At 41.7% G+C, this 23,168-nt stretch overlaps 3 protein-coding genes across 5 annotated transcripts; 1 reads left to right on the top strand and 2 right to left on the bottom strand.

Annotated features, from left to right (window-relative positions):
• Positions 1 to 796: 796 nt before the first annotated feature.
• amz2 (archaelysin family metallopeptidase 2) lies at positions 797 to 5,603 on the bottom strand (the record flags this gene model as incomplete). The annotated part of the gene is made up of 6 exons (XM_083787585.1): positions 797 to 810; positions 1,064 to 1,244; positions 1,445 to 1,608; positions 3,090 to 3,218; positions 4,275 to 4,448; positions 5,315 to 5,603. 6 exons carry the CDS (start codon positions 5,601 to 5,603, stop codon positions 797 to 799), a joined length of 951 nt encoding a protein of 316 aa, XP_083643711.1.
• A 4,142-nt stretch (positions 5,604 to 9,745) lies between these two features.
• On the bottom strand, positions 9,746 to 14,338 carry LOC310874720 (archaemetzincin-2-like; the record flags this gene model as incomplete). The annotated part of the gene is made up of 5 exons (XM_083787584.1): positions 9,746 to 9,979; positions 10,180 to 10,343; positions 11,825 to 11,953; positions 13,010 to 13,183; positions 14,050 to 14,338. The coding sequence occupies 5 exons, from the start codon at positions 14,336 to 14,338 to the stop codon at positions 9,746 to 9,748; spliced, it is 990 nt and encodes a 329-aa protein (XP_083643710.1).
• Positions 14,339 to 19,676: 5,338 nt separating this feature from the next.
• LOC310874176 (protein VCF1) lies at positions 19,677 to 23,155 on the top strand. 3 transcript variants are annotated; one of them, XM_083786879.1, is made up of 4 exons: positions 19,677 to 20,010; positions 20,254 to 20,527; positions 21,233 to 21,356; positions 21,815 to 23,155. In XM_083786879.1, the coding sequence occupies exons 2-4, from the start codon at positions 20,502 to 20,504 to the stop codon at positions 22,079 to 22,081; spliced, it is 417 nt and encodes a 138-aa protein (XP_083643005.1). In that variant the 5' UTR covers positions 19,677 to 20,010; positions 20,254 to 20,501; the 3' UTR covers positions 22,082 to 23,155. The 3 variants fall into 3 exon arrangements, with proteins under 3 accessions (XP_083643005.1, XP_083643003.1, XP_083643004.1); XM_083786877.1 differs by having other exon boundaries at positions 19,677 to 20,014; XM_083786878.1 differs by lacking the exon at positions 19,677 to 20,010 and having other exon boundaries at positions 20,031 to 20,527.
• Positions 23,156 to 23,168: the final 13 nt, after the last annotated feature.

Genomic DNA, 23,168 nt, shown 5'->3' with positions numbered 1-23,168 from the left:
AGATTGGCTTCCAAAGTTCACAGGAGTGCTCAGTTTCAAACAAAATGCTGCAAATCATGAACACATCGCGTGATTTCCGTGAAATTCTGCACGCACATTCCCACTAGGCCGAGGAAGAAATGCCACATGAACAACTTCAACTCAGCCTCAAGGTGGCGCTATAACTGGCCGAAAAGTGTTTTTACCTCTAACTGCACGGATCTGTGGATAACTTTGTATGCCAACTCCCTAGTTTACTTTTGTTGCCCTTTTATCCAACCACCAGATGAAGGCAAGCTGCAATGTCCTACATTCCTATCCTGGTGGAGACCTGTGCCCAGAAGGGCACTTTTTCTAGTTAACTATAGATTGGTGTCCGACTACAACAATCATTTTATGATTCTGAGCAATCTGATGTGATGAGGATGAACCAGAGCGATTAAAGAAAGAGTAGTGACAAGTTACCTACAATGGGCATCTTTTATTTTATATGATCATGGAGCCTCTCAATACAGTAGTTCTGGGAAGTTGGCAGCAAAAGGTAAATGCATAAGATGAATTTCACGTTACTGTATGTGCTAGTAGTGAAAAGTGGCAAATACCCCAACAACAACAACAATATAGGAGCTAAGACATTTAAAGAATATGATTGTATATTATCATCAGATCTGAATCAATTTAAAGTGTAACATTCTGAGTTCTACATGAATCATGTGATAATCAATGCATTTTGGACTGGCATAGTCAAAACTCTCTATTCACATGGCTCAGGGATGGCCTAAATCTGCTCAATATGCATTGTAATTGAGTTACCATGCTAGTACTTAGTTACTGTGCAGTTGGGTGTGGGACAGTATTTCACACAGCAAGAAAATGGTTGATAGGTTCACTGGTGCTCACATTATGTGATTTACTATTAAGTACAATTTTTATGTATAGCATGTTCAAGTTAAAATTAATTTAGCCAATAGAATCAGTTGTGGAAAGGAATAATGTAGTTGATGTGTTACTTTAACCTAGTCTCCCTTAAATTAGGACCAATAAACAGTTATAGTATCTGTATCTGTATTTGAAACACCCTGACTTGCCTTGTATCTGTCAGCCATTTCAAAGCCAATTGAGGACTGCAGTTTGCGGAGGCAGATGGGGCAGAGGTTCAGAGGACGACGGTCCGACTCATCCAGGTGGTTAGACCCTTGCATGACACAGCTCATCCACTGGCAATGACGTATTCCAAACATATGGCCAATCTCATGGGCCATTGTCTGGATAGACAATATGATTACAACTACTAGTTTATTCTTATACATGATTTACACAGATGGCATTGATTAGAAGCCTTGTGGAATAAGCACACATTACGGTATAAGTAACACAGTGGTCAATGTGAACTAGGGTAATTAGGAGTGAGATAAGATGCTGTGCAAAACGTCAATTCTTAGTTCACCAAAAATGTACAACCAACCTTACAGAATCGTAGGAGCAGAGTAGTGCTGATGGGGGGTGTATAATAGTCTTCAAACACAGAGTAGTCCCCCTGCTTTGGCTTGAGTTGTTTTTTCAATCTTCCAGCATAACTTCTGCGGTAGAAGTTTTCATCATACCTGGCAAAGCTGAAAACACCCATCCCTGAAGTGAACACAAAAGACAGAACACAGGGTTTGAATCCCTTGACTTCAAAACCGCTCTCAAAAGGCACCTACGGATGGCTGCAATTCGAAACTGGCCTCTGTAAAATCTGAATCCCCCCCACCGCCCCCCCTCACTGTATATGTATCCTTTCCCTTTTTGCTTCCTATATGATGAATTCCTGTTCTGTTCTTTAACTACATAGAAGTGTCTATTTGTATGTCTCTAAATGTTTTGATGAATTGAACAATGTGGACCCTGTTGTAAACAAGTGTGATGTTTAATTGGGTCGTCCACTCACAGTTAACAGTCTTTGTATTGAGTTTGTGCTTAAAATGTACTGTAAATTCTACAAACTGTTAATAAATATTTCAATCAATCAATCAATTTCTATTAACACAAAGTTAAAAACTCTCCATTCATTTGAGTTTAGCGCCATCTGGTGTCATACAGTGACAAGGTCACCAGTTCTGGTCCCTACCCTGGTCTATATGGAAATAAACTGAATATAATGCAGGCCACCATTGGACAGGTTAAGAAAATTGTGTCTGACCCCTCCCATGTACTATACCCTGAGTATCAGCTAATGCCATCAGGTAGGAGGTACATGGTCCATGCGTGCAAATATAATAGGTACAAGCATTCCTTTGTCCCTCTGTCAATCACACTCCTTAACAGAGTCCTTGAAGAGGGCAGACAGGGTAGGGGTCGAAGGTTATGAGGTGACATTCTTCCTCTTTTGCAATAGGTATGTTGGTGTGTGGTTTTTTAATGTTGTACGGGTCACTGTGTGCCTTTGTTGTGTTGTCTTGTATTGTCTTGTATCTGTATCTGTATGCTGCAGGGCGGGTCCAAGACAAATTTCTCCCTTGGGAGACAAAATAAAGAAACCTTGAACCTTGATAATGCTGATCCTTCACCAATTATCACAGTAAATGTTTGGTCATATTTTCATTCGTTTTTCAAATAAGAGCCAAAGTGCCAAACCCAACTAAAGTTGTCACTCGGAGTCGTCACCCAAGACACAGCAAGGGCTGAATCCAATTGGACTTGTAAGCAAGACTCAAGCACCATGTGGAAGTTCTTTTGAGAATACATTGAATGCCTTTCTCTGAAGGGAAGATTAGAAAAAGGCAAATCAATATTTTGGTTTTATTTTAATGGGGGAAACTGACACTTTTGAGCCCTGCTGGGGCCATATTTAGTTCAGATTAAGCTAGAATTAAAAGGGTATACACTTGCACTCTAGCAGCATGACTGTGTCCTGTTACCAGAGGCAAAAAACACTTGAGTCCATGAGTGTTTATGTCTTGCTGTGGCAACATTGTGCTAATCCCATAGCAGGAGATTAATTAGAGAGCAGGCTTTGAATATATTAAGAAGCGTCTCAGGAGGGTGCGTTGCAGTAATCCTAACTGCTGTGGTCAACAGTCTTTGTTCCAGGTCTCAGAACAAACATAGTTGTAGTTTAGGTTGCTCACCATGACTGAGTGAAGCCTGTCCAAAGACAAAGTTCCAGGAGTCTTTGGGATAGAGGTCAATCATTGTAATTCCGACAATACAGAAAGCATCTTTTGGCTTCCTGTTCTCCAAAAAGCGCAGGAGATCACCTGGAATTGAGAAGATGGTAAAATCATGGTCTTGTTTGCAAGCTAAAATATCAAGTAGTATAGACGATGCCAATATTTTATTGTGGACCAACACCAACGTTTGGGACAGACTATGCTGCCTTCTTCAAGGTAAAGGGATCTGGTGTGAGTGACATTAAATACACAGATGAGACCCATTGCAGTTTGCTGGATAGGTGATGACATACACTGATCCCCAAAAGTAATTATAGCTGTATCTATTGTGCTCAGTGCAATTTAACCCACAAATGCCATGATTTCAAACAAAGAAAAAACTATTTGTAATTACATGTACCACCGCTCAGCTGGTGTTATTTATTTGTGTGACCTTCCCATGTGGTAAGTGGGCATGACTAAACGGGAACTCGGAGGACCGTAGCACCATAAGGTGTAAAAACATCACGTATCCAGTTGCTGCTCACTTTGTAGAGGCTATTAGGCTAATCATCCCGTTTCCTTTGAGAGGCTTCATGGATTCTGTAAATGTCTTCTCACAATGTTGGAGTTGGATAATTCATGTTTTATTTTTTGTGGTTCTTTTCTTTTGTAGCTATTTGATTGTATAGATAGACATACAGTATGAATTGGATCTGTTATAACTTTGTGTGACATTAAGAACTAGAGTTCTCTATTCCACTGCCTGTTCTCCATTCCACTCTGTAATTGTAAGAGAGTACTGGTCGACAGTACTGGTCCTTATTTGGATTGATTGAGTGGTTACACCTGGCTGATCTGCAATGGGTCTCATGATTCTCATCTGTGTATTTAATGTCACTCACACCAGATCCCTTTACCATGAAGAAGGGATCCTAGTCTGTCCGAAACTTTGGTGTTTTAGGTCTCTGTGCAAAATATTGGAGATATGAGCATAGGTCTGCAGCTATGGGTGTGCGGTGTACCCTTTTTAACCGTCCAGCTTTATAGTTTGCAATTGCAATCTTTTTCATTGCTTCCACTTTCTACACTGTTAATGTGCACAATAACAGAACGTGAAGAAAACAGGCTAGCCATGTGTTAAAAGGGTGACAAAGTGCTTACCTGTAAGGATCTGAAGGTTGTGTGAGTTGCTGTTCACCCTGAAAGAACATCCTGTCTCAGTCACAGTAACCGGGGGCAACAGCTTCACTGCTAGTCCATAGAAGAAAGCCTGGCAGTATTCTCTGAGCCACTCCAAATACAGATCAGTTTGGACACCTGCCTCTCCAAATGAGCCTAACGGAATACAGAATAAGAGCCATGTTGAACTGATCATATGTCATATGATCAAAACACAGCTGCATCTGTAACTGATTACCTGACATTAGCTGTCTCATGGCCTGGCTCAACTCACCATGAAATGCTCATGAGTTAAACATATAACTCTTATCTTATATTCATCATATATATTTATATTTATCTTCATCATGCATTGCTCACACTGTACAGAGTACTGTTCTTCTCATATATCTTATCTACATTATACTTGGTTCTACCAACATACTCATTACTTATTTATTATATTTATTAATTATTCTGTATATATTACTGTACATACTGTACATTTTCTGTATTTATTCTCTCATTGCTGCATTACTGTATTGCACTTCTGGCTAGACGCCACTCTTCATTTCATTGTCAAAGTATTTGTATACTCTCCGCAGTGACAAAACATTTAATCTAATCTAATCCTATGTGCCAGTTGGAAAAGAAATTAAGCCAATGGCAAAGAGTGGGAATAGTAAATTCCAACAGCAGTTACTTGTATTCATCTTACTTATTGTGTTCTCATACGTGAAATCTATGGTGGATGTCATAAGACACACTTATATTGATTCCCAGAGGGAAGTCCAGGTGTCATAAAAGCAACAGCAGAGTTCCCTGTGGTACTCTTGGCCGAACACACCAGCTTCTATAGAACTCACAGATCCTGGGAATGGCTATTTCAATAACATGCAGCCAGTGATTGCCTTTCAGAGATGCTCTGGGTGGTAGCAGAATATAACTTCAGAACTTTCTCTAATTTCCTTAACTGCCTGGGGTGTTACTGGCATTGCCTCGGCTTCTTTACCACAGACGGTGCACTTCATTCAAAGTCTTACCTATGGTCTGAATGTAAATGGTATTGTGTCCTTTGGTGGGCGTGGTGCGGTGGGAGTCTCTGTAGAAGCTTGTGAAGTCCTGAGGCTCCTCAGGGTGAGAGGTGATCCAGTCTGACTCACAGTGCACAGTGATGGGCTGGAACAGGGAACCTGGTCTCCCAGGGTGAAGCCCTTCTTCCAGAAGTTGCTTTTCTTCTTTACTGTATTTCTCATACTGATCAACCAGGTCTGGATGACTGGAGACTAAAGCTGTGCGCAGTGTCTCTGTAGAGTGCTGGATCACCTGCATCTATATATGACACAGTCAATGGGAATGGCATTCTAATGACACAATGCACAATGGACTCGTATTATAATATTGTATTTGAAAATAGCTCATGTACAAGCTCTTCTCAATCCTATCACTTCCGGCTGTGAAGTGTTTTGGCTTCAGAGCTAGTATTGGCTTCTTAAGTACAATAAGGGTTTGTTGTGCGATAACAGCTGAAAATTACATGTTTGTGTATTAGTGCTGCTGGGGTTGTGCAATAACAAGAAGTCATGTGTGTTTTTGTTTTATCTTGTACAGTATGTTGTTTTGTGATATGATGCACTGATTGGTTGGCACTTTTAATTTCGTTGTACACGTTGCAATGACAAATAAAAGATCTATCTATCTTCCAGTGGCAATGAGATGGTAATGTCACGCATGAAGTAAAAGTTGACTTATTATTCTATCAGCTGTTTATACAGGAGGCGGATGTACTGTAAGTTAGTTTGTCATTGGGAAAGGTGTAATTGGCAGACACCACCTGCCCTGGCCCCTAACCACTCTCTAATGCAGATCTGTTTTCTGCTTTGAACGCAGCTGAATGTGACAGCTGCACACTGTGCACAGTAGTGAGCATGAGCAGCTTCTCGCTCAACTCTCACTTGACACAAATGGTGCATTTCCAATTGAATACAGTATCAATGCAACATCTATACTGGTGGTGTTACAAGGGTATAACTTGTTTTGTAGTTCAGCCTGACATTAAATGGTTGTGCCTGGAGTGAGTTCATTAACTTTCACTTCATGTCCAATTCAATTTAACTTATACACTACCTGGTTGTAAATAGCTGCAGTACAGAATTTTATGCAGGTCTACTTTAAGCAATCAAAGTCAGACAATTGACCCAGTATTTTGCTATTTAAAAAAAACAGATACAGCAAACAGCAAGTCATAATGATCATTAGTCAATTGATACCGTTTCGTAGAGACGGACGCGTGATCTTGGCGCTGGGTGCGCGAGGGAAAAAATTAAGCGATTTCCCGACATTTCCTTTTCAATTGATACCGTTTCATAGAGACGGCCTACACAAACGTTCTATATACCAAATGAAAGCCTGCATTTCATAGTTTACATAGTATATAACCTTTTTTTAAATGAGCAAGAAATGAGCGACACAGACTGCTAGCTAACTAGGCTAGCTAGCTTCTAGCCTGTTGTTTGTTGGTGAAAGACTCCAAGTTGGGAAGTGTATTTCAGCGAGTAGCTATACGTGGTTTTGTTTATTTACTCCAAGCTGGGAAGTGTATTTCAGCGAGTAGCAGCGAGGGTTATACTTTACAGAAAATAAACAAAACCACGTATAGCTACTCGCTGAAATACACTTCCCAGCTTGGAGTCTTTCACCAACAAACAACAGGCTAGAAGCTAGCTAGCCTAGTTAGCTAGCCGTCTGTGTCGTGTGTTAAAGAGCAAAGATCATACGTCTTATACGTTCTTTTAATCATAACTCGCTCATTTCTAATGTGAGTCTATAAATGTAACATAGTGGTCCGTGGCTCAAATACTTAATGAATAATGGACCTCGACTAGATGGAAAAACAATTGTGTTTGTTTTGGTAAGAAGGAAAAACACTCGGTCATCGACGGGCCCGTTGTTTATAAACCTTCAACAGTAACCGTTCGGCTACTGAAACACTGTTTTACGGTTTCGTACAAACATCATATATAAACATCATAACAAGTAACTTCAAGTGATAGACGTTTGAACACAAAAACAACAACAGCGTTAAGTATTAAATAACATTTAATCACTTACTTGCTCCGAAGACGGACCCGGAAGATGGTGACGTGGCACTTCCAAACAAACACTGACCAAGCCGACCTCCACGCGTCTCTTCCGTATTTGAGGACGGCGGCACTTCCTTCCGGTGTGAGGCCACGCCCGCGAGATTTAACAGTGAATTTATTGTAGTCATATTGTAGTCATTCTACGTTACATCCGGGTCCCTTGGTCCCACCCGCTTCTCATAAAAATGTAAATGCAAAATAGCTACATATGAACGCGTGAATCTTTTACAATAACGTTATTTGTCAGAAAGGAAGCCATTGGGGGTTAAAATGGGTCTTAATGCTTCCAACTCATATAACTGTCAGTCTGTCACCAACAACACTTTTAATGATATTACATGAAGCAGACAGCCCTGTGATGAAACCTTTAGCATTACACTGTGGTTAATACGTTTTTATTCACAATGGAATGTTATTGTACTCTTAATATATCATGGTGTAGCACAGCACAGTAGATTCATATTTCAATCGATCTGGGATGTTAAAATTGTGCAAAACTCTGTTAAATGAATGGCCTCTTCTGCTACATTAAAAATTACTAAACATTAAACGTTACTTATACCTGTTATTGAGACTCCTATAGAGCATGTTGACATGGATAGCTTGGTTAGTAGTATCTCTGTTAGTTAATGCAGTTTGATTGATTAAATTAATAGCCTATTTTATTAGACAAAAATGTAGAACAGTAGTGTCATAGAGTGGAAAATGCCATTTGGTTTAATGTCACAGAATGCAGTGCCACGTAGAGCAGCATGATAAATGGTTAACTTTATAGTGTGTTCAAAAATGGCAGATCTGCAAGTTCAGTGTATTGAATGAGATGTGCTGTGAGTTTGCATATCTGCTATTGTCCAGCATAGGACCGTTGCACAGTGAAGTATAAACAAGGCTTTAGGATTTATAAGTCGTTTTTAGAATATAATAGAATATTCACTCCAGTGAATAGCATTTATCCATTTAGATAACTTTTTGATGTTATTTAATTACTTATTTTTACACAGAAACATAATGTGTGTCTTTACAATAACTGTAATGTAATAATAATACTAATAATGTAATGTAATAATTATTAATTAAATAACCTTATTTTATTCTGAAGGCAACCGGATGTCTTAAATTAGCTAGCTCTCAGACAGGAAGTTCTAAATTAGCTCAAAAGACGGAGCCCCAACGATGAACCTCTGCCCCAAACTTTCCAGAACGGCCTGTTATAGCGCCACCAGGAGGCCGCTTTGTGCAAAACAAATTGGTACACAGTCTCTCTAGAGCCATTCAACGAAACGGGTCTTTCAGATTTCTCAGACTCCATCCTGATTGGTTAAGATTGGCTTCCAAAGTTCACAGGAGTGCTCAGTTTCAAACAAAATGCTGCAAATCATGAACACATCGCGTGATTTCCGTGAAATTCTGCACGCACATTCCCACTAGGCCGAGGAAGAAATGCCACATGAACAACTTCAACTCAGCCTCAAGGTGGCGCTATAACTGGCCGAAAAGTGTTTTTACCTCTAACTGCACGGATCTGTGGATAACTTTGTATGCCAACTCCCTAGTTTACTTTTGTTGCCCTTTTATCCAACCACCAGATGAAGGCAAGCTGCAATGTCCTACATTCCTATCCTGGTGGAGACCTGTGCCCAGAAGGGCACTTTTTCTAGTTAACTATAGATTGGTGTCCGACTACAACAATCATTTTATGATTCTGAGCAATCTGATGTGATGAGGATGAACCAGAGCGATTAAAGAAAGAGTAGTGACAAGTTACCTACAATGGGCATCTTTTATTTTATATGATCATGGAGCCTCTCAATACAGTAGTTCTGGGAAGTTGGCAGCAAAAGGTAAATGCATAAGATGAATTTCACGTTACTGTATGTGCTAGTAGTGAAAAGTGGCAAATACCCCAACAACAACAACAATATAGGAGCTAAGACATTTAAAGAATATGATTGTATATTATCATCAGATCTGAATCAATTTAAAGTGTAACATTCTGAGTTCTACATGAATCATGTGATAATCAATGCATTTTGGACTGGCATAGTCAAAACTCTCTATTCACATGGCTCAGGGATGGCCTAAATCTGCTCAATATGCATTGTAATTGAGTTACCATGCTAGTACTTAGTTACTGTGCAGTTGGGTGTGGGACAGTATTTCACACAGCAAGAAAATGGTTGATAGGTTCACTGGTGCTCACATTATGTGATTTACTATTAAGTACAATTTTTATGTATAGCATGTTCAAGTTAAAATTAATTTAGCCAATAGAATCAGTTGTGGAAAGGAATAATGTAGTTGATGTGTTACTTTAACCTAGTCTCCCTTAAATTAGGACCAATAAACAGTTATAGTATCTGTATCTGTATTTGAAACACCCTGACTTGCCTTGTATCTGTCAGCCATTTCAAAGCCAATTGAGGACTGCAGTTTGCGGAGGCAGATGGGGCAGAGGTTCAGAGGACGACGGTCCGACTCATCCAGGTGGTTAGACCCTTGCATGACACAGCTCATCCACTGGCAATGACGTATTCCAAACATATGGCCAATCTCATGGGCCATTGTCTGGATAGACAATATGATTACAACTACTAGTTTATTCTTATACATGATTTACACAGATGGCATTGATTAGAAGCCTTGTGGAATAAGCACACATTACGGTATAAGTAACACAGTGGTCAATGTGAACTAGGGTAATTAGGAGTGAGATAAGATGCTGTGCAAAACGTCAATTCTTAGTTCACCAAAAATGTACAACCAACCTTACAGAATCGTAGGAGCAGAGTAGTGCTGATGGGGGGTGTATAATAGTCTTCAAACACAGAGTAGTCCCCCTGCTTTGGCTTGAGTTGTTTTTTCAATCTTCCAGCATAACTTCTGCGGTAGAAGTTTTCATCATACCTGGCAAAGCTGAAAACACCCATCCCTGAAGTGAACACAAAAGACAGAACACAGGGTTTGAATCCCTTGACTTCAAAACCGCTCTCAAAAGGCACCTACGGATGGCTGCAATTCGAAACTGGCCTCTGTAAAATCTGAATCCCCCCCACCGCCCCCCCTCACTGTATATGTATCCTTTCCCTTTTTGCTTCCTATATGATGAATTCCTGTTCTGTTCTTTAACTACATAGAAGTGTCTATTTGTATGTCTCTAAATGTTTTGATGAATTGAACAATGTGGACCCTGTTGTAAACAAGTGTGATGTTTAATTGGGTCGTCCACTCACAGTTAACAGTCTTTGTATTGAGTTTGTGCTTAAAATGTACTGTAAATTCTACAAACTGTTAATAAATATTTCAATCAATCAATCAATTTCTATTAACACAAAGTTAAAAACTCTCCATTCATTTGAGTTTAGCGCCATCTGGTGTCATACAGTGACAAGGTCACCAGTTCTGGTCCCTACCCTGGTCTATATGGAAATAAACTGAATATAATGCAGGCCACCATTGGACAGGTTAAGAAAATTGTGTCTGACCCCTCCCATGTACTATACCCTGAGTATCAGCTAATGCCATCAGGTAGGAGGTACATGGTCCATGCGTGCAAATATAATAGGTACAAGCATTCCTTTGTCCCTCTGTCAATCACACTCCTTAACAGAGTCCTTGAAGAGGGCAGACAGGGTAGGGGTCGAAGGTTATGAGGTGACATTCTTCCTCTTTTGCAATAGGTATGTTGGTGTGTGGTTTTTTAATGTTGTACGGGTCACTGTGTGCCTTTGTTGTGTTGTCTTGTATTGTCTTGTATCTGTATCTGTATGCTGCAGGGCGGGTCCAAGACAAATTTCTCCCTTGGGAGACAAAATAAAGAAACCTTGAACCTTGATAATGCTGATCCTTCACCAATTATCACAGTAAATGTTTGGTCATATTTTCATTCGTTTTTCAAATAAGAGCCAAAGTGCCAAACCCAACTAAAGTTGTCACTCGGAGTCGTCACCCAAGACACAGCAAGGGCTGAATCCAATTGGACTTGTAAGCAAGACTCAAGCACCATGTGGAAGTTCTTTTGAGAATACATTGAATGCCTTTCTCTGAAGGGAAGATTAGAAAAAGGCAAATCAATATTTTGGTTTTATTTTAATGGGGGAAACTGACACTTTTGAGCCCTGCTGGGGCCATATTTAGTTCAGATTAAGCTAGAATTAAAAGGGTATACACTTGCACTCTAGCAGCATGACTGTGTCCTGTTACCAGAGGCAAAAAACACTTGAGTCCATGAGTGTTTATGTCTTGCTGTGGCAACATTGTGCTAATCCCATAGCAGGAGATTAATTAGAGAGCAGGCTTTGAATATATTAAGAAGCGTCTCAGGAGGGTGCGTTGCAGTAATCCTAACTGCTGTGGTCAACAGTCTTTGTTCCAGGTCTCAGAACAAACATAGTTGTAGTTTAGGTTGCTCACCATGACTGAGTGAAGCCTGTCCAAAGACAAAGTTCCAGGAGTCTTTGGGATAGAGGTCAATCATTGTAATTCCGACAATACAGAAAGCATCTTTTGGCTTCCTGTTCTCCAAAAAGCGCAGGAGATCACCTGGAATTGAGAAGATGGTAAAATCATGGTCTTGTTTGCAAGCTAAAATATCAAGTAGTATAGACGATGCCAATATTTTATTGTGGACCAACACCAACGTTTGGGACAGACTATGCTGCCTTCTTCAAGGTAAAGGGATCTGGTGTGAGTGACATTAAATACACAGATGAGACCCATTGCAGTTTGCTGGATAGGTGATGACATACACTGATCCCCAAAAGTAATTATAGCTGTATCTATTGTGCTCAGTGCAATTTAACCCACAAATGCCATGATTTCAAACAAAGAAAAAACTATTTGTAATTACATGTACCACCGCTCAGCTGGTGTTATTTATTTGTGTGACCTTCCCATGTGGTAAGTGGGCATGACTAAACGGGAACTCGGAGGACCGTAGCACCATAAGGTGTAAAAACATCACGTATCCAGTTGCTGCTCACTTTGTAGAGGCTATTAGGCTAATCATCCCGTTTCCTTTGAGAGGCTTCATGGATTCTGTAAATGTCTTCTCACAATGTTGGAGTTGGATAATTCATGTTTTATTTTTTGTGGTTCTTTTCTTTTGTAGCTATTTGATTGTATAGATAGACATACAGTATGAATTGGATCTGTTATAACTTTGTGTGACATTAAGAACTAGAGTTCTCTATTCCACTGCCTGTTCTCCATTCCACTCTGTAATTGTAAGAGAGTACTGGTCGACAGTACTGGTCCTTATTTGGATTGATTGAGTGGTTACACCTGGCTGATCTGCAATGGGTCTCATGATTCTCATCTGTGTATTTAATGTCACTCACACCAGATCCCTTTACCATGAAGAAGGGATCCTAGTCTGTCCGAAACTTTGGTGTTTTAGGTCTCTGTGCAAAATATTGGAGATATGAGCATAGGTCTGCAGCTATGGGTGTGCGGTGTACCCTTTTTAACCGTCCAGCTTTATAGTTTGCAATTGCAATCTTTTTCATTGCTTCCACTTTCTACACTGTTAATGTGCACAATAACAGAACGTGAAGAAAACAGGCTAGCCATGTGTTAAAAGGGTGACAAAGTGCTTACCTGTAAGGATCTGAAGGTTGTGTGAGTTGCTGTTCACCCTGAAAGAACATCCTGTCTCAGTCACAGTAACCGGGGGCAACAGCTTCACTGCTAGTCCATAGAAGAAAGCCTGGCAGTATTCTCTGAGCCACTCCAAATACAGATCAGTTTGGACACCTGCCTCTCCAAATGAGCCTAACGGAATACAGAATAAGAGCCATGTTGAACTGATCATATGTCATATGATCAAAACACAGCTGCATCTGTAACTGATTACCTGACATTAGCTGTCTCATGGCCTGGCTCAACTCACCATGAAATGCTCATGAGTTAAACATATAACTCTTATCTTATATTCATCATATATATTTATATTTATCTTCATCATGCATTGCTCACACTGTACAGAGTACTGTTCTTCTCATATATCTTATCTACATTATACTTGGTTCTACCAACATACTCATTACTTATTTATTATATTTATTAATTATTCTGTATATATTACTGTACATACTGTACATTTTCTGTATTTATTCTCTCATTGCTGCATTACTGTATTGCACTTCTGGCTAGACGCCACTCTTCATTTCATTGTCAAAGTATTTGTATACTCTCCGCAGTGACAAAACATTTAATCTAATCTAATCCTATGTGCCAGTTGGAAAAGAAATTAAGCCAATGGCAAAGAGTGGGAATAGTAAATTCCAACAGCAGTTACTTGTATTCATCTTACTTATTGTGTTCTCATACGTGAAATCTATGGTGGATGTCATAAGACACACTTATATTGATTCCCAGAGGGAAGTCCAGGTGTCATAAAAGCAACAGCAGAGTTCCCTGTGGTACTCTTGGCCGAACACACCAGCTTCTATAGAACTCACAGATCCTGGGAATGGCTATTTCAATAACATGCAGCCAGTGATTGCCTTTCAGAGATGCTCTGGGTGGTAGCAGAATATAACTTCAGAACTTTCTCTAATTTCCTTAACTGCCTGGGGTGTTACTGGCATTGCCTCGGCTTCTTTACCACAGACGGTGCACTTCATTCAAAGTCTTACCTATGGTCTGAATGTAAATGGTATTGTGTCCTTTGGTGGGCGTGGTGCGGTGGGAGTCTCTGTAGAAGCTTGTGAAGTCCTGAGGCTCCTCAGGGTGAGAGGTGATCCAGTCTGACTCACAGTGCACAGTGATGGGCTGGAACAGGGAACCTGGTCTCCCAGGGTGAAGCCCTTCTTCCAGAAGTTGCTTTTCTTCTTTACTGTATTTCTCATACTGATCAACCAGGTCTGGATGACTGGAGACTAAAGCTGTGCGCAGTGTCTCTGTAGAGTGCTGGATCACCTGCATCTATATATGACACAGTCAATGGGAATGGCATTCTAATGACACAATGCACAATGGACTCGTATTATAATATTGTATTTGAAAATAGCTCATGTACAAGCTCTTCTCAATCCTATCACTTCCGGCTGTGAAGTGTTTTGGCTTCAGAGCTAGTATTGGCTTCTTAAGTACAATAAGGGTTTGTTGTGCGATAACAGCTGAAAATTACATGTTTGTGTATTAGTGCTGCTGGGGTTGTGCAATAACAAGAAGTCATGTGTGTTTTTGTTTTATCTTGTACAGTATGTTGTTTTGTGATATGATGCACTGATTGGTTGGCACTTTTAATTTCGTTGTACACGTTGCAATGACAAATAAAAGATCTATCTATCTTCCAGTGGCAATGAGATGGTAATGTCACGCATGAAGTAAAAGTTGACTTATTATTCTATCAGCTGTTTATACAGGAGGCGGATGTACTGTAAGTTAGTTTGTCATTGGGAAAGGTGTAATTGGCAGACACCACCTGCCCTGGCCCCTAACCACTCTCTAATGCAGATCTGTTTTCTGCTTTGAACGCAGCTGAATGTGACAGCTGCACACTGTGCACAGTAGTGAGCATGAGCAGCTTCTCGCTCAACTCTCACTTGACACAAATGGTGCATTTCCAATTGAATACAGTATCAATGCAACATCTATACTGGTGGTGTTACAAGGGTATAACTTGTTTTGTAGTTCAGCCTGACATTAAATGGTTGTGCCTGGAGTGAGTTCATTAACTTTCACTTCATGTCCATTAAGGACAGAATCATGCAACCCTCACCAGGCCTGCTTCTTCAACTTGTAGGATGTCATTTGCCCATTGTGTAATAATCAGACTTCTGATTATTCAAGTGAAAGCCAGAGTGTAGAACCTCAGATGGTGAAAGTGGAAAGGAAACTTAATTGAATGTATTGTAAATGACCCCGATTATAAACATGCTACTTACTGGAATTTGTGAAGAGATATATATGATGGACCACCACGCGCACGCACGCACACACACTCAGGGTCTGAGTGTCACAGAGATCATATTAAGAAATCACCTCAAGATGTCTTCAAATCACCTTAATCACCTTTAAAATCATCTGAAGCGCTGGTACACTGATCAAACAATTTCCTGAATATTCTATCTATTCTAACTACTATACAGTATTATAACTGTATTATAATAACTATTTTTACTATTAATGCTGCTCCAATGTCAAACTAAATAAATGTACTCTGTACACAAGCCTTAACAATAGAAACCTTAAACCTTGAAGATGCATATTACAGACAGACACATTTTACATGTTTAGATAATTTATTATGTATTTCATAAATGACATTTACAAGTAAGTTATATAAGGTACATCATTATATTTCATTAGAATGATTGAGGTATTTAATTGATTATTAACAGTTTAAATTGTTAAAAACAATGTTTAAATTGTTCAAAACCGTATTGACAAAATACATTGTTTAAATTGTTTAAAACAGTTTAAATTGATTAAAAGATCATTGCTCAAAACAGTATGGACAAAATACACTGTTTAAATTGTTTAAAACAGTTGAAATTGTTTAAAAGATCATTGTTCAAAAGTTTTTGTCCTCATGCAGAAAGGGTTTTCAACAGGTTTCCAGCCATACCCAGAGGAATGAGAGTCTTTGAGATCTCCTTGAAGAGTTGTTCCATAGGGATACCTCCCTTGTGGAGCATGGGAGTGATCAGCTCAGCCAGATACAGCCAGAAGTGTGGGATGTCTGTAGACATGTCCTCCGCCACGTCTAGAATCGCTTGAAGCCCTTTGTAGTACTGCTGTATGGGCAATATGCCAGCCTTGATGAGCCGATACAGCAGCTGCCCCATGTGGTCTCTGGCGATGGCACTGCGATCTAGCGTGGACTCCAGGCCATTACGCACAAACACAGAGATCAACTGACCACTGTTCAACTCCTGTACACACTGCAGTGCCTCCTCCATGTCGTTAATGTGGAGGTACTCTTCGATGATGGCTGTAGATTTCTTCTCCACTTCCTCCTCGGGCAAGGCGGGCTTGGTGGGGGTCTGGGGGGGTGGGGGGTTAGGAGCAGCATCCTGCTTCATGTTCTCTGTTGTGCTCCTGGCTTGCACTCTGTTGTTTGAGTGAAGAGAGGAGCCTGAAGAGGATTTCTGCCGATCAGAGAATCTGTTCTTGGTGCTGCTGGCTGGACGGCTGCCCAGCTCTGAGCCAGGGTCAGCAGGTTTGACACTGGGTCCACCGCTGCTGCCTTTACTTTACCCTTTTTTTTTTGATTGATTGAAATATTTATTAACAGTTTGTAGAATTTACAGTACATTTTAAGCACAAACTCAATACAAAGACTGTCAACTGTGAGTGGACGACCCAATTAAGCATTACACTTGTTTACAACAGGGTCCACATTGTTCAATTCATCAAAACATTTAAAGACATACAACCATTTAGAGACATACAAATAGACATTTCTATGTAGCTAAAGAACAGAACAGGAATTCATCATATGGGAAGCAAAAAAGGGAAAATATACAAGCACTGGGAAAATATACAATATAGGCTACAGTGAGGGAAATGGGGTGGTGGGGATTCAGATTTTACAGAGGCCAGTTTTGAATTGCAGCCATCCGTAGGTGCCCTTTGAGAGCGGTTTTGAAGGAGTCAAGGGATTCACATGTCTTAATGACTGTTGGTAGGGCGTTCCACATTTTGGTGGCATAGGAGCGAAAAGAATTTAGTCCCTTGTTTGTGCCGAATCTGGGTTGTACATGGTTTGTTGCACTCCCTCTGGTGTTGTGGGTGTGGACTTCGTTTACATTAAGGAAGTATTTAGACAGGTACATGGGTATCTTGGTGGTGTATCGAATCTTGTGGACCAGACCCATTGCAAGATGCTGTACTCTGTCGACGACCCTAAGCCATCCCAGCCTGTCAAAGTGGGCAGGGGTGAGGTGGGTTCGGGCCTTTGTTTCCAGGGGCCAGCAGCTGGTTGTTAATGTCAAGAACATGAGTCTTGGTCATTCTGCAGGTTGAAATGGAGATGCTGTTCCAGCCCTTGGACACCCTACCCGGTCGTGGGGTGTATGAGCTACGTCCCCCGGGCCGGCCTCCACCGAATCTGTCAGCTGAGCCTCTGATTGACTCCTTGGAGACGACGGCCTGCTGGATCTTCAACTGCTCCATTTGCACCTTCATCTCGGCATCTTTGTGGATCTGCTCGATGGTCTTGGGACCCTGGTCTCCTCGCCTGGGCACCCAGTTATTCTGTTGGAGGTCCAACACATCATGTAGCATGAAGCGGATCCTGGGGGAGGTCTTTCTCTCCTTGATGATCTTCTCCATCTGGTCAATGCAAGGCTTGGCCATCTCAAAGTCCATGTATTTCCCAGTGGTGGAAATAAGTGCACACAAGCACTCCAGGGAGTCCTCGTCATGTGTTATGAGCAGCTTACTGATGATGCACTTGTCCATGGTTGCCGCCGTCAGAATCTTGAGCTTGAATAACTCCCCAATGAACTTAATGTTGCCCAGAGAGCACCTCCTGGCCTTGTTTCTGTAATGGTCCAGTTCCTCTTTGCAAAGATTCTTCTCCTCCTCCACCTGGGCAGCATTCCGTTTCTTATCAAACTGTGCCTTGCAACGGTTGAGCAATAGCCTGCGGAAAGTCACACAGACTCCCGGCTTAGCTGCACTGGGGACCTCGAGCTCCATAAAGCAGTGACACAGTTTGGCATAGACCACAGAGAAGCTGGGCTCTGAGATGGCCTTCTCAAAAATGATGTCAATAATCCCCTTAAGCCGTGCCTCTGTGTCGATGGTGAGCTCCCTCACCTGCTTGGTCAGCTGTTGGAACTTCTGGGGGGTTAACTTGTTCAAGATGCCACGCACTCTGTTGAACAGATCCTGGGTCATGGCCTCCTCTGTGTCCTTGACCACCTCACGACTCTGCTGCTTCTTTTTTTGAAGGTTCCGTTGCCGGCGCGCACCGCTTCGTTGTCACACATTGGCTGATTTTGAATCAACAAAGCGCATCCAATGCAGCGCGTCGCGTCAGGGTAACCAGAGTAACGCGCAATCTGAATTCGTGACACGCCCACCGAGCTGAAGCAACCGTCCGCCAGAGTTCAGAACTACATTTCAGTGTCGGACATTTCACATCATTATGGTATTTAAATACAAATACTATTTACGGCTGGACGTTGTGTGCGATGTCCTCTGTAGGAGAATGGTATTAAAATCAACTTAAAAATGTCAACTGAACGACGTTAACATAATGCTACAGTAGCATTATGCTAACCACGCGTCGTACCTACTCTGAAATCAAGGCAACACTACACGGGCTTTAACTCGATTGGTCAGTTAGATTTACTAGCCCTTACCCATTGTGAGATATTTGCCCCCCCCCCCCCTTGTGGCCATGGGGGGTACTGCGCCCGGGTGCGTTTGTAATTGACTAATAAATTCATTAATAATCATTAATGTGTCAAATTCATATGGTCAAAGCCTGTGTGAAAAGTGGGAGTGATTGGTGCAGGCAGTAATTAGCTACGGCAGTGTTTCTGACACACAGACAGACACACACACACACACACACACGCAGACAGACATTGTTAGAATTATAGTATGATGATGATGATGATGATGATGATGATGATGATGATGATGATGATAGTATGATGATGATGATGTTTATTTATTTTATCTGAATTATTCGGTTGTGATGGCCTGGTTTAAAATTTAAATAATAAAAAAAAAACGCTATAAACACTAATACACAGTCAAAATAATGTTTTGTTTCAAACGTTTGTTTTGAAAACTAGATGCATTTCTCAATACATCAGTTCGGTCAAGTGTATTTATACAAATGCTAGTTGATCTGACACGTGTAGTTTACATGTAGCCTTGTGGTCATCTTTGTATTGCGCAGTCAATACATTTTCAGGTTGAACTGCCGACTGTTTGCAATTAGTAACAGTACTCGGGGAAATTGTTACAACACTATAATAAAGACTGTGTTTTACCTCCAGGAGGCCACACAATATTCCGGCATAGGTCCCGTACGTCGCTGATTGAGTACCCTTATTATTAGAACAATATTGGCGAACTGCTGAATCATGTGACTCTAGGGGTCGCTGTTTTAGGAATTCCCCGGTACTCTGGCCAATCTGAGAACCCAGCGTCAAAAGATATAGGAAAAACAGTGCCCTCTTTTCCTTTGAGTTTGTGCTAGTGTGACCTGACCTAAGTGACTACACACTAAACAAACGTACAAACCCCCTTGCCGTCTTCTTTACTTACGAGTTAGTACGTCTGCCACACAGTCAGAACAGTTCGATCATGTAACTCAGTGGCTTCCGCGTGCTGGTCAGATCGTCACCCAACGTCATTTAACGTCATGATGTCAACAACAGAAAGAATCAGCTGCGAGCAGGGCAAAGCCGGGTATGCTTAGCTTTGAAGTGAACCGTTAACTCTTTGAAGAAAGAAAGTTGTTCTTTCGTCTAGCCTCCACAATAATTGGCTCGGGGATTACGCCGAGGACACCTCTGAATAGTAACAATGATAGTCTTACGGCTGAATGGTTTATTTTATTTGAATGTATCGTCTCGTGTCAGCCGTTAACAGCCGTCAACAGTCGGAATACGAAAGCGGAAGACGTGCGTGAGTAATGTGGCTAACCAGTTAGCTTCGCTGGTGATAGCTTGTTGCCTTGCTGCTTGTACTGTCGTAGGTGGATTTCCTGGAGATTTCATTACGTAACGAGGTGTAGCTGTCTTGCTGACAGCCGTGTGTACCATACCGTCCATAGCAGTACTGCAGAGACTGCTCTGGCTGCCTTGGACTGGGTGAATTGTCATTTCTGAAGTGTAACCTGCTTTTTTGCTATCTATCTGTGACAGGGCTGTGCTTGAACAAGCTGGGGTTTGGCTGCAGTAACAACCAGTAAGAGATTACACTTACAGTGTGGTCTTGTTATACGGAGTCCCAGCGACATGCTGGTGGTGGTGCAGCTGTACTACTAGAATTTCTTTCTGGTTCTTGGCGAAAGCTGCGAGGCAGGAGATATATCAACCCGATCCGGGCCCAGGGAGGGAGACAGGGAGTGTCACTGTCAACGTTTCTTGCCAAGCCTACAAAACATCAAGATATGCCCAAAATGCTGACTGAAAACAGGTAAGTGAGGTAACATGATGAATAGATCTGTTATAATCAGCTAGAGGGGCAAGGCACGAATAGAAATACTGGGCTCCCTGACATCTGGGCTCACAGTACCCCCCCCCCCCCCCCCTTATTAAAACTAACACCTTAAAAGATATGGATGGATACACAGATTACTCACTATACCACTCGTCAATACATTTTACACTATAATATATCACATTATTATTTTGCTTACATGTTTACTGAGCAGAATTTTCTCCCTTGACATTTGACGCAAGCAATTAGCTGAACATGATGTTACGTACATTCAAGAAAAGAAAATGTAGGTAAATGTGGGTAGACAGGGGTTCTTGACCCTTGGTGGGCTTCACCGACGCAGAATATGAGTATTTTAGCTTGGTATGCCTCTGCTTATAAGCTACGGTATGCGTCATTCGAATTGATCTATTATTAATGATTGTTCATGATGATCAACACACCAATGAAATGACTAATGCAGGCTTATCAGTATGTTATGTCAAAAACTGATAATGTGCGCAGCAGCACATGTTTGATCATGTACTGCCTGTCTGTAACTGCTGGAGAAGCCTGTGCTATTTTTGGTTCTCTCTCCACACTTGCATCTAGCTCTCAACCCCCCTCCCATTTACTGTCTTATCTTTTTTTTTTTCCATATTCATTCTCTCTTATCTCCTTTCACGGCTGCTGTTTGTACAGGAAGCGTCGGCGTGTCGGTGACAACGAGGAGGAGGAGCAGCAGTTGAACCCTCAGGCCAAGAGGTCGGGAGGGTCTAATGACACTCTGGTGTCGGACCTGGGACGAGATGTCTGGGATTCAGAGGTAAGACTGAGTCGGTTATCTTCCTCTTTGACTCTGTGAATCATGTTCTAATCTCTCCCAATTATCCTGGTCAAAGACACGTTATGTTCGGAGGTACTGTTCCCACCCTTTGTGCCAGCTATGTCGTGTTGCCAACCCACAACGCAAGTCATATTTAACGCAGCAACCTTCATGCAGATGTCAGAGCAAGTAGCCTGGCTTTGTTGTTATGATGCCACTGGTCAGTGTCTACCTGGCTGCTACAGTCACACAAATGAAGCCAGCACTACAATTCAAAGCTTGCCTCTGTGACTCTTACAGGCAAATAATCATCATGAAGCACAATTCATACTCCATGCTATGATGGTGTCGCTTGCTGAAAATGTGTTCAATTCAGCAAGCGACACCATCGTGCGATGGAGTATAAATTAAGCTTAAGCCAGTTCTGCAGCTGAGTTTGTGTCCCCTCTCTGCCATAGCACTCGTCCAGCAGTGATAGCAGCGGTGGGATCAGTAGTCCAGAGAGAGCAGCCTCGGCCAGCACCAGTCTTTGCGGTCAGGGACAGAACTGCATTTCCCAGAACTCCCTCAGCCCCCAGCCTGAAGGTTCCGCCAGCGCCTCACTGCAGGGTTTCCATGGTGACGGCAGTAGCAGCAGTAGTGACTCCTACCACCACATCAACAGAGTCCTGAGGGAGGCCCATTTCAACAGTCTACAGACCAGAGAGCAACCAGGTTCCACGTGACCGTGACCCCTAACCTGTCTCTCTCTGCTGACCTTGTCCCTCGCTCATCAGTCCTGACCACACCTGGCACTAGTGGACTCCCGTCTTCAATATCTTAAAAGAGACATGTTTGGGATGGGTGAGGACTCGGAGTAATGATATGTTGGGGTGGGGAGCTTGCACTTCATACAATGTGTCAAGACCATAAGCACACCTCCCTGTCCATGGCCTGACCACTGTGGTTAATCTGTGCAGTGTCGATGTGTACTGTGTGTGTGTGTGTGTATGTGTGCGCCCCATGCACTTTACAAAGGAGTATCATTCTCTTTACATGTGTGTCGGTGCGTGAACATCTTCATGGTGCTATCTATGAGAAACGTGTGTGTATGCTCCAAAGTGCTTGCAATACTAAAATAAAGCGAAGCACTTTATTCAACCACATCCCCCTCCATTTACTCCAAACCAGGCAAGTCGTTTGTTTTCGTATGCAGAAATGTGTATGTGGGCCATGTTCAATGTCGTGAAGACTGACCAATTCACTCCTTGGGGAGAATTGTTCAAAAAAGCTAGAGCACATTTCAGGCTTAACCAAAGTGATTAAGGAATACTAGCAGTACTTAAGCCTGATTAAAACCTAATTTATGCTTTGTTGTACTACTGTGTCACTTGCTGAAAATAAGTTATTGTCAAGCAGGCATCTCTTTTCAACTTGCGCTTTAAAACACTTCGCCAAAGGATGAACTAGTCTTAAAAGGTTTGGTTGTGGAAAGGCCAGTGGGTTCAGGGTAAGGGAACACAAATCAGTCATGAGCCCCACCAACAATATCCAACCTCAAATTAGAACCTAGCTAATTTTAGCACTCTGTGAGCAAATACTGGAGTTTGTGGCTCTACTGTAGTAGGGGGTGCATTCAAGAACGCAGTGCTCCTTGACAAATATGAAGAAGGCTGTCTGGTTACATTTTCATAATATCCTTGTTTACTCTTCAACTGTTTTTACACGGTGTGTATGTGTTCAAAGCTTTCCTCATACTGGTTGATGGCCTGTGCAGTAAGACCAAACACTGTGTTGCAAATAAAACAAAATGATCAGGATTTGTGAAAATAT

The sequence above is a fragment of the Protomyctophum parallelum genome, assembly GCF_964188405.1.
Source record: "Protomyctophum parallelum genome assembly, chromosome: 17".
NCBI classification, from domain to species: domain Eukaryota; kingdom Metazoa; phylum Chordata; class Actinopteri; order Myctophiformes; family Myctophidae; genus Protomyctophum; species Protomyctophum parallelum.
The sequence above is the reverse complement of the archived record's forward strand: the minus strand, read 5'-3'. Positions and strand labels throughout refer to the sequence as shown.